At 36.6% G+C, this 12282-nt stretch overlaps 1 protein-coding gene across 1 annotated transcript in view; it reads left to right on the plus strand.

Moving 5' to 3' along the window:
* The window catches only part of DCDC1 (doublecortin domain containing 1), a 418614-nt gene that overhangs the window by 374655 nt on the left and 31677 nt on the right, over window positions 1-12282 (plus strand). Inside the window, exons 28-32 of the mRNA XM_074955137.1 lie at window positions 482-596; window positions 3966-4136; window positions 4806-4991; window positions 6416-6619; window positions 10485-10692. Coding sequence (XP_074811238.1) covers window positions 482-596; window positions 3966-4136; window positions 4806-4991; window positions 6416-6619; window positions 10485-10692 — 884 coding nt within the window. The remainder of the gene's footprint in view (window positions 1-481; window positions 597-3965; window positions 4137-4805; window positions 4992-6415; window positions 6620-10484; window positions 10693-12282) is intronic.

Here is a 12282-nt window from a genome sequence, read left to right on the forward strand (position 1 = left end):
CAATGTGTATGATGATCAAGTTGGGCCATTTCCAATCATACACATTGTAAGGAGAGTGATCACTTTAGATAAGCTATTACCAGCAGGAGAGTGGGGTGGGGGGAGGTATTTTTTCATGCTTTATGTGTATAAAAAGATCTTCTACACTTTCCACAGTATGCATCCGATGAAGTGAGCTATAGCTCACGAAAGCTTATGCTCAAATAAATTGGTTAGTCTCTAAGGAGCCACAAGTACTCCTTTTCTTTTTGAAATGAACTAGATACTTGTGAATCAAACCCACCAAGGGCTATGTCAGCATTTTGGTATGTGCTAATAATCCTTCTGTAAGGCTTCTTCATAAAAGTGTGCATTACTGCGGCATCACTCATGTTCTGTAGCTGTAAGAGTAGTTTAGGAGAAAGCCTAATGTATTTAGGCCCTCTATAAAAATATTTGCATTTTTACATTATAGTGTCACTGTTGTTCTTTCATTTCTTAGGACATTTCATTTGATGAGTGATCCAAATCTAGTGCTAGCAGTGTCAATGCCCAGCACACAGACTAGATATTCAAAATGTGCACTGGACATGAAACGATGTGCTGTTGTTCTGCAGGTAAGAGTGCCCAGGATCCAGTTGTATTCAGATACCGAATCAGCTTTAAATAATATTTTCTTTTAATAGTGCTTTGTATACTGTAGATAACACAGGAAGTCCCAGGGCTACAGCTGTTGCAAAGATATAAAAGATTCTATCCAATAAATTATCAATAAAAACAACATGAAAGTTACATTCTGGAGTCCAGAAATGCCAAGGTAAAGTTTCATGCGTATTAGTTTTAAAATAAGGAGCATTTAAAGTCGGCGTGTTGAATTGTGAGTAACAGTGTGTCAGAATCAGCCACTGAATCTTTAATGCAACTGAAAAATACAGGGTTACAGCTTCGTTCTCTTCTACTGAATATAGACAATTGCAGTTATCTTTGACAATGCCTTTATGACATCAGTCAATGAAATAAAAACTGTCACAATCTGACATTTAGTAGTGCAATCAGTTTCATAGAATATGTACAGTATATTTTCCCCCAAACTAGTTTTTATTGAAAATCAATTTGCTTTTCAAGTATTTTGTGTGTGCTTCCACTCTTTTTATAAAAGCTTTATCTTTTATTTCTTGCAGCAATTAAGGCCAGTTGGTGGAAATTACTCACATAATAATATCCATCAAATGGATTAGTCACATGCATTACAGCTTGCAGAATCAGGCCTTTGGTTTGTGACAAATATTTTAAAGTTCTTGCAATATAATAAAAGTGAGAAATGTTAAATTGATTCTGGTGAGCCCTTCCCTATTCAGCTCAGTTAAGTTCTTTGTGTATGCCAGTTGTTCTCAGGGATGCTGCCATTCTTGCACTCTTTAAAATCAAAAGGGAAGACTTGCTTATTTTGCCCATTGTTTTCAGCTTTTTGCTCAGCAGAGACATTATTAGTAATTGCACATCTTTTATAGATACCCTTAATGTCTTTGTATTGGGAATAGCTGAACTTGTTTTGCCTAATTTTGAATGCTCTCTGCCATCCTGTGTTCAGAGGACTATTGCCAATGAAACAATATTTTGAAAATGGAACAGAGATGGATGAGTGAAAAACAAATGTAGAGGGAGATGGGGGGGAAAAAGGATCAGAGAAAGGAATACACAAATAATTATGGAATTGATATTGCCATGTACCAGGCAGCCACTTGTGTTTTTCAGAGTTTATTATTGCTAATACACGGGCAAAGAAAATGCTAGGAAGTTGTGTTTTTAAAAAATTAAATCACTACAAAGCAAATAGCCAAACTCAGAAATGAAGTGTAAGGTGGCTTAAACTAAACTTCCTTACACTTTGATTCCCTTACACTGAGTTAGACTTTCTTAGACCTATTACCTGTGTAAGGATGTATGAAGGACTTTGTTGTAACTTACACACTAATTACCAGAAGAAGGGATGAGAAGGTGTAAAATAGAGGGTAGCCTGCTCTAACTTACATCTTCTTACATCTTCCTGTTAGCTGCTAGTTTCAGTAGACTCTTCTGTTCTGGCTTCTTGATATGTGAGTTACACCAACTGAGCCTCACTTACACTAGGAATCATTGGACCAATTGTAGACATGATATGGTAAGTGAATGTGGGTGAAAGGGAGACGAGGCAGTCTGTTTTCTTGTAACATACATGTTGAAGGGGAGATGCAGAAGGCAATACCAGCTACTTCAGTTTAGACTCTTTCAAGACTTACTTATACTCCCCTCTGAATTGACCCCAAGAGTTTTAAATTACAGGAAAACAGATTCATGAACTCGTGGTTTTTGTGAACTCCAAACAATAGTCTGAGGGTTTTGCAAAATCTTGAATTCCATATGGCTTCCCATTCATATTTCATGCAGCAAGCTGCCATGCACGATAAAGTTGTTGTTGTAATGACTTGTTTTCCCTGGAGCGTTTATTTTTTTTATAAATTAAATCATTTTATATGCCAAAAGTGATTCTAAGTACTTACATTTCTTTACCTGCATAGTATTAAAGAATGCCTGTTAGACCAGCAGAAACTGTCACGTCAACTATAATATAAAATATTGTCTATACAAATATGCTCTTGGGATTCTGGCATTGACTAAAAAGATTGGGGGGGAAAATATCAATGTGACATATTTTGAAAAATAGCAATAGACCTGTAATGAATGACACACTGTATATAATTATATAGGGAACAGCCACAGAAATTAAATTGATTCTATGAATGGACATTTCCTTTTCCTTTAAGTATTGTCAGCAGAGATCCCCATTGTTGGCATACACCTGTGAATTAAACCAAAACCCAGGACCCTCTGGAAAGCTCTGACCATTTGAGGAGGGAGACACATGAACTTTTGACTCAAGCTAGGTTACATAAAAAAGCAGAGTCCCCTATGCACACTGAGTTCATTCCAGCTGTAAATTGGAACTTTTTCTAATCCCTGAACTTTCTTAGCTTGTTGACATTTTTTTTCTGTTTCTCTCATTAGTCATATATAAATTTGTCATAAATAATTAAGATCCTAATGTTTGTTTTAATTTGAGGCGTGTCTCCAAAGGAAGCAGTACATCAGAGTTTCCCAGAACTTCATTTTCAGGAATCAACGTTATCTAATTTACATGGTTCCCATTACTGTAGCATGAGGGTGCCTCACAATCTTTAATGCATTTGTTTTCACAAAAGCCTAGTGTGGACAGGAAATGCTATTATCCCCATTTTATAGGCACAAAATTGAGACACAGGAACCTAGCCGTCAACAGTATTTATGCACCTAACTCCCATTTAATTAATCCAACCTTTGTGACCTGCCCAAGGTTACATAGGAAGTCCATTAGGAAGCAAGGAATTGAACCTGGGTTTCCTAAACTAACACCCTAACCACTGATCCACCCTTCCTGTCTTCTGTTCTCTTATGACCTTGTTGGGTTATTTGGGTCTTCTGCCATGATGGCAGATCCCAGAAAGAAGGCCAGGTTTAAAGACTGCCCATCTCTGATGGCAAGATTGATGGCAGACCACCTATGCTGATTAGTTCACTTTTTCACTTACCTAATATTGTCTATTTTATTAACAGCATTTTGTTTCTAGCACACCTTTTATCCCAAAGGATCGCACAGCACTTTAAAACTGCTGATGTACATACACCACTTCTGAAATGTAGCCACCTCCATGGCAGAAGATTAGACAATCCACCATACAACACTGAGTGCAGGGGGAAAATTTGTCAAGGATACTGGGGCAAATACCTACTTTTACTTAAAGTGTCATGAGATGATTAGTGTCCAAACAGAACAGATAGGACTTGAGTATTTAAAGTCTCATTTGAAAAACAAGCTTTTTTTTTTTAAACAGCACAAGACATTCATGCCAAATACTGAATAGAAGAATGCTATAGTGTAGGAATAGGATTTATCTTTTATGTTTTGACAGAATTATAAAGAATACAGCAATGGAGCTGCCAATCAAAAGTGGCATTACATGGAAAATGCAGGAGTATTTAGTGCCTTTTACAGCACAGTACTGGATCAAGAAATCACAGCAGCAAATCATGCTTCTGTTTGCACATTCTCTGTGACCAGTAGAGAAAAAATAGACCAGCCAGTAAGTAAAATATTTTTAAGGTATGTAAAAGTTGACATAGGGAAGTTTAATCCACTGTCAATGCAGACAACAGGCAAGAATGTTTATGTGTATACCTATATATTTATATTTATCTGAAATGGACAGATCATATATTTCACTCTTTCTTCAAGTGCTGTCCCTGTGGGTGCTCCACTTCAGGTGTCGGTGCATAAACTTCTCTTCCTGCTAGCAAAAAAAGTACTTTGTAAAGTAATATATTGAGCAGTCATGTCTGTAGAAGTTTCTGTTACCTAAGTATGACATCATGGCTGTGAAACAGGTCATAATTAAACGATGATAAAATCCCCAGTCAAATTTTATGTCACTATCCATAGATTTGTAATAAGTAAAAGTACATTGTCAGTCACTCTCACCTCTGATGTCACAATTGCTCTAGTCTGTTCCAACACCAGTTCCATTTTGCAGTGTCCAGAGATGAGGGCTGAAGATCCAAAGCCATTTGTCATTGTCTCATTTGAAATGAACAACAGCTATTCATGTATCCTAACTGGCAGCATCAGGAAGGTTAGCAAAGGTGGACTTGTGTTGAGGAAATCCTGGATGCTTATAGGAAGTAATTAGATAACTAAACTGTTGCACATCTGGATACTCTAAAACATTGAAACCATTGTTTTCCCTTCTTTTTAGGGCTACTATTTTCTTTCACCCAGTGGAAAGCAGAAGTTCATGATATGTTTGGCTTGTGCAAGGGCCATAAGAGGAAAAAAAGAACTGAAAAAATTACCCGCAGGTAGCATATTCTTCTGTGCCTCTGGCTCTGAGGAAGCAAGTCATTTCTCCTTGGGGCCTTTTAAGTGTGTTAATGTGAGGAAGGTTTGTATTTTTTTAATTTGTCCTATTAGCTGTACTGTAGACTCAGGATTATAAAATAACCTGAAAATGTTCATAGTACATTCTTAGACTACTGAGAACTTTGCTATCTTCACTTGAACAAACTGTAAACCTTCATATAGTCTTTCAGTTTTACTGTTCACTGATGAACAGATCAGGAAGGTTTTGCAGGTGTCAGTGGGAATGGGGCCAGTGTGGATATTATCATGGTACCCATGGATGAATAGGGGACTGGCATATCCCCTCTCTTTGAACGCCAACCCTGAAAAAGGGCTAGGATGTTTACAATCAACCACTAGTTTTTTGAGATCAGGTTCTCAGTGTTCCAGAGGCTGCACTTTTCAGGCCATTGATTGAATGCAGAGAAACAGTGGCCTTGGCTACGATGGATGAGGGGTTGGGAGTCTTCTGAAAGTTTGCCCTGCTTCCTTCCTCTTCAAGTGTTCCTATGCGATACTAAAGGCCTCTGTCGGTATGTTCCCCACACCACTCATTCCAGCTCTGGGTAGTGAGTGAAAGTTCTCACCACTACCATTAATCCTATGCTGAGAGGACATGACCACTCATAATTCCACCTTCTCCAGAAGAAAGTGTGTTGGGAGGCGGGGGATCCTACTCACTTAGCAACATAGGTACTCTAAAAAAACCTTACATTTTACTGCTAATTAATGCATGTGTCATAGGTTGGTCATTGCTGCAGTACATGGCATGTGACATGTATGCAGAGTCTCCACCACTGTCTCTCATTCTGGGAATGTACTAACTGCTGAGTTTAAAATCTGTATAAAATTGTCTTTTTCTTAATATCTTTCTAGTTGAAAGGAAGTCAAGAGTGGCAGATTTGTTATTAGGGATATATAAATAATATCCTAATATTTATAAACCTATTAGGATATTATTTTGTGCTATACCAAATTTTAGAATAGTTTTCCTGTTAGCATTAAAATGTATCTGTTATGGGACATATTTGTCTCTTGCCTGCACATATGGAACTCCTATAGATATTAGTATTAAGGGTAAATAATTAATGGGAGCTCTGCATTGAATAAGGGGAGATATCTTTTGAAAGCTGTTTCATCTTTACCTAAACAGCCGTGTATACAGATATGTTCAATTATCTTTAAAAGAAATACATACATGTCTTGTTAGCTTTTCTACAAAATTTGGTTTTAGCCATCTCTTGTCATTTTTAACAAATCATAACTACATGAAATCCCTGGAGATTTAGTGCGATCACCAAAGGTACATGCAGAGTAGATATTAGTATATTCCATATTTCAATAAATTTAGTGTTGACTGAATAAATTTTAAATTAAATTGGTGAGCTTCATGAAAAGAAGTTCACTTCAGTATTAATTTAACAAGAGCAGCAGCCTGATTGGATCTGGTTCTTTCCTATCTTAAAGACTGATTTATCCACATTGGAAGCCGAAAATACCTTGAATTATTTAGAAGAAGTTCTAGCATCTTTGCGGACCGAAACCTCCATACAAACAATCTCAGAAAAGATCTCTGCAGCTATGAACCATAAAGCAGTGAAAATAATTGCATACAGAAATGGAGCTGGCTACCGAAATGGTCAGTTAATCATTGCTAGCACATTCCCTATGGTAAGTATTAGTAACAATCATCCCCAGAGATAATTATAATGTCTATAGTATTGGCAAGGACAAGCAGCCTTTGTCAGTGACCAAGATGAACCCAAACCAGAATCTCAAAGCTAAATCTCCCTTCATCATGAATTGCTGAGGTGGTCGTTTTGAATTCACAAATTTTAGTCCTACCCTGTGAGTTTGTTTCCCAATCTGATCCAGGGCCTGTAGGAACCTGTTCTCCAGATTCAGTTTTGATATGACCCAGTATGATAAAACATTTTCATGGCATATATCTTGCAATAACACTTGAAATTATGATATTTCCACAATTTAGGCTGATAATTTCAGGAGAACCTTTTAAGAGATTTTGCCATTGTCAGACATGATTTTTAGCATTGGTTCAGCCCCCGACCCAAACTCTTCATCCTAGTTTAAACCTTCTAATTTGGATCCAAACACAGCCTCCTTCTTCCGTTTATAATCAGTGATGATTCTTCTAAGAGAAATACCATATATAGGAATATAGGCCTTATATAAAATGTAAACATCTTTTTTCTTAAATTTGGTTTAATCTTGGGAGATTTTAAAGTAAGTTTTCTCTATTGAGATGGAAATTGCTAAAGATAAATTATTTGACTTATAACCCAGTTCCAAAATAGAAAATTACTGTAAATTGTCTTCATTATGAGAAGAATGATGACACTGAGCACAAGATATTCAAGCTTATTTTTAATATTGCTGATAGATGAATATTGAGTGACTGTTGGAACTCTGGAAATTTTTACAGGATTTTGGGGTCAAACTTTCTGTAAACTGGTGACAGTCTCATTGCAAGAGTTTTTCACGCAGATAAGATCATGTCAGCTTCCTCAAAAGTGGTCTCATGTTCTGTGTTTTTGATATTTTGGGAGTCAGGGGCTTATAGTCTCTGATGTGCAAAAGACCAAATATTTTAAAAATTTCTGGCTTTTCCCAAAATTGATGCTAACTAAGGATGACCTAATTCAAACCTGATTGGACCAAATTGCATGGTGCCAGAGTAGGTCTCACACCTGATTTGCTCAAAGGCCTTGGAACAAGGCATTGGAAGATGGAATAAGTAAAATTCACAAACTGTAAGAATCAAGAGCGTCTGAGAAGCTGTGTCTTTTGGGTCAACAAGTCACCTAAATGCCATTGAGGGTCTGGGTCCTAGTCCTTCTAAAGGCCAGCAAAAGCTCAGCTGAGGGAGAGAACTGCAGAGAGTAGGTAGGCTCCTACAGGAGTCCCTTGGTCTGGTATGACCAGGAAGGGCTGAGAGAGGTGAGGGAAAAGCCTCTGGCAACTGTAGCCCATGTTGGACAGAGGAACTACTTTATTTTGATATTTTGCCCGAGCTTCTGTTTGACCAATAAATTGTGTCCTCAAGCAAGAACCTGAAACAGACTTTAATGTGACATCAGTCTTCCGTGGACTGGTGAGATAGCCCATCCATTTAAAGTGTGTTCTGTGTCCTGTGTCTACAAGTCCTAAGAGAATTGAAACTGTCACCAGATCAGAGTTGTTGAACTACTGCAGAAGTATCTTGTAAAGTCTATATAATATCTCAGTTGGGGGTGAGGGAAAGAGCCACCACATAAGAATTTAAATAAGGAGGAAGCTTTATAATTAGTTCAAGTTGTGGGTTAAGCACTAGATAACTTGGTTCCAGTATTAAAACTTTTACCCAGCTCCAAGTTATAGATACAGTTCTTCAGTTGGGCTTTATAACCAAAAGGACAACTACCTCCTTAAATCCCTTTCTAGAACTTGTAATGTTTGACTATTTTTGTGTTAATTTGATAATTTAATTCCAATCCACTATTGAGATTACCGTAACTTGTTGGTTTATTGATTTGATTTTGTGTAATGGTTGTATTACTTTCTTAATATAATTTAATATTAACAACAGCTTAGCTTTGAGATGTCTTCGTTTTAATTTTTTGTTTAATAGTTTTAATAAAATGTATAAAAATATATTGAATCACATTTCTTTCAGTAATTAATGTAGGTCAGGAACCTCTGAGGGTAATGGGTGTATATCGGACTGTCATCTTAAAAGACTGATCAATTCCTCTAATGAGTCTTTGGTTCCCACTGTCTTTAGGGAAACAGATATCGTCTGACAAGCCCATACCTTCCTAATATTCTGAGCCTGGAAGGATAGAATGTGGCTTCCATTATTTCTGCTAAAGATTAGTCAGTCGTTACAATCCACCTATCAAGTTCTTCTCTTTACTATAAGCACTGCCAGGTTGGGCAGAAAGAGACTTCACCTGGAGTTAATATCTCTGCTGTCTTACACCTGCAGCATTGTATGTCACTCCTGGGCAAGTAAGGGTTTCGTAGAAGGTGGACTAAGATTTTTTGGGGGAAGCTTTATGCAAAAGGATGAATCATTCTGCACTCTAGTATGGCTGGAGTATGATGACTCCAACTTGGATCACAGCCAGTTGTATTCTAGGAGAAGGTGACTGGAGTACAGACTACGTTGGTGTTATTTTATCATATATTTGATACCAGAACCCCATGAAAAATACACTGATGGTGCCACATAAATTGCAACATAATTGTTCTGTTTGAAACTGCTGCATACAATTGTGGTCCAGAACCTAAACTTTCATGTAAGGAAAAATAATTTAAAATTCCAGCCCATATGGAATTGTGAAACTCCAATTGTGAAAACTTTAAAGTGTGAACTCATTGTAAACCAATGCAATAATGTCTGTCTGAATATGTAGGAAGCCTGAAACAATACCTCTGAGAAGTGTGGATGTCAATATTGTTAACTATTTCAATGGTGATCATTTTAACAGAAATATCAAGCTTATGTATTTCTCCATGCTTGTTAAATATAGTGGCAGATATTGGGCTGGGTTGGGAAGGAGCAGTGGGAACATCTAGTTATCAGGGTTTGAAGTGGGAAATGAGGAAGTTAATTCCCCCTCCTAAATTTAAAGCTGTCTCCATCCCTGCTCAAAAGCCTCATCTGCTTCCTGGTTGCCAAAAAAACAAAACAAAAAACCAAAAAAACCATCATTATGCCTTTGTCAAAAACCCAAACTACCCATCTGTCCAAACCTCCAGCAGGGTCCCTGACAAATCTGTAATGCAAAATAAAATGATGTAGCACATTGAAAGTGGTGGGGGGCAGGAGGAGGGCAATATGAAATAAATAGAATTGAATCTGAACATAAATTAACAAGGGATTTTATTGTATTGCAGTAGGGCAGGTTATAAGGACGGTTCAGGATGGGCAGTGATATGATTCTGGGGTTCTTGCCACATAATTTAGGGAGCTCTACCACATATTTACATCAAATGTGTTATGTAGGACATGAGACCTTGCTTAACATTTTATGTTATGACTGTAGATAAGTTTTATTCTTTTGGCATACTGTGTATCAAATGCATCTAAGGAAAATGATTGATTAGGGTTCTGTGAGGGCATTACAGAATGCTACAGGACTTGGATTTGGAGCTAGCTATTAAGAAACATAGTAGGAGACTGATTTGCAAATATTATCTCATGACATAATATTTTGTTCTGCCAAATTCCATCTAGACTGAAAACATATTCAGCTATATTAGTCATTATATTCTATACATTTTATTATGTTTCTAAAATTTTAATTGAAGGGCAAATTAAAGTAGGTTGCTGGGGTTTTTTCTTTAGATCATCCAACTTGTCTCCCGTTTGCAAATGAATTAGAATATATCTAATAAAATGAGGCTGTTTTTCACTATTGATAAACTTCTCTCCTATGTAAAGGGGCAGCACAGGTCTATGCACCACTTAAATCCCACTTTCTTTGAGTGATTAATCATTCCGTGTTGTTGTTGTTGTGTTTTTTTTTTTAAGCTGCTTGCCATGTGTACAAGACAACTTGAACTTACCAGGCAAGCCTGCAGACTATATACCCATGATGGAATCCTAATCCTTACCTTACCAGATTTAGTCACGTGGGCTGTGAATGAGTGTTTCAGACAAAGGTACTCAGAAGAAGACTATAAAGCGAGAACTGCAATCACTGACAGTGCTCACTGTGGGGCTGCACTGCGTATGGAAGGTAAAAGTCAAAATCAAAAAGTTCTTAGTTTAAATTAATATTTCATGGAGCTAACAGATTTTTTAAAAGCTGTTAAAAAGCCTCTGCTGATATGCTTCCAAGATTATCTGTGGAAATCCTTTACTTTGTTTTCTGTTTTCTTAGAGAATAACAAACACTACTAGAGAAAAGATTAATGAGAGTACATTGTAGCTGGACAAATGTGTTATATTTATATTTTGCATGTTAGTAAGGAACTACAGTCTCTCATTGATTTACTCTTGTGAAAATTAGGTAACACAATATCTTTGTTGGGCTGAACATGAATTACATTGCAGGTTAATATTTAATTTTGAAATTATTTGTGAAAAGTTAAAGTACACATTCTTAGAAGGTCAGATTTCCAAACAGTCAGAAGCCTAAAACAATCATATACCTATTCTGAGTCGAATTACTTTGACTGTATGTACAAATCATACTAGCTGCTGCCTAACTTGCCACTTACTAGTGAAAATTTTCACAAGTATGTACACAACTGAAGTAATTGTGCAGGCTGTTATTCCATGTGACCCTGATTTGAAAATCAGATTTATTGTGTTAATCTTACATTAAATAAATGCCAGATTATTGCAAGATCAGTTACTGACTACTGTTTGTATGCAGGGTGATATATATTTCATACCAGGTTTTGAGCTATTTTATATAAACTGATGTTAACTGGCAATCACATTTTATCTTCGGGTTTGCTGTTATGTAAATGTGTAAAGATTGATTTCTTTAGTGTTATAAAAATTAAATGAGAATTGAGATTATGGATGCATTTTTAATTTATTTTATCAAGTGAGTTAGTAAAGATTTTTGAACAGATTCATCAAAAGAGTTAAACTGCTTTTTTAACAATAAGTGAATTTGCAGTTTGTTAGACAGTGGTTCTGTTTTTGAATTGCATTAATTACTAGAGATGGACCTCAGCCATGAAATTCAGGTTCACAATTTTTAACCTCCCAAAGTCTGGAGACATTCAGTTCCTGGACTTTTGTTTGGGCCTATTTTCCTATAAATACTAGAAGTCTTCACTTATAAAGTCTCCAATTCACCAAAGAATTTAAGCATGTGCTTAAATTTCTATGACTTCAGTGAGCATTAAGCATGTGCTTAAGTGCTTACCTGATTAGAGATGGACTTGCTCACTTAAAGCTGAACAAATGCTTAAATACTTTATTGAACTGGGAAAGTATATTACTTATTGAACAATTCAGTATTTATAAATATAGTTTTCTACACACAAAAATCTGATTATCATTGGAATTATCTAAATTAACATCTGCTGATTGCTTAACTATGTGCAATGAATAATGGCCTAGTAGACCTTATATATCACACTGCTGGGCTGGCAAGATAGAACCACTTTCCTTTGTTCTGTGACTAATGTTGCTCAAACTACTCATATAACAATAGTCTTGACTGGACAAGAATCACTGCCAGGAGAACAGATAGATATGCAGCATGGAATCATAAAAACGTAGGACTGGAAGGGACCTTGATAGGTCATCTAGTCCTGTTCCCTGCACTGAACCAGGACTAAGTATTATCTAGACCATTCCTGATAGG

This window comes from Natator depressus, chromosome 6 (genome assembly GCF_965152275.1).
Source record: "Natator depressus isolate rNatDep1 chromosome 6, rNatDep2.hap1, whole genome shotgun sequence".
Lineage (NCBI taxonomy): Eukaryota > Metazoa > Chordata > Testudines > Cheloniidae > Natator > Natator depressus.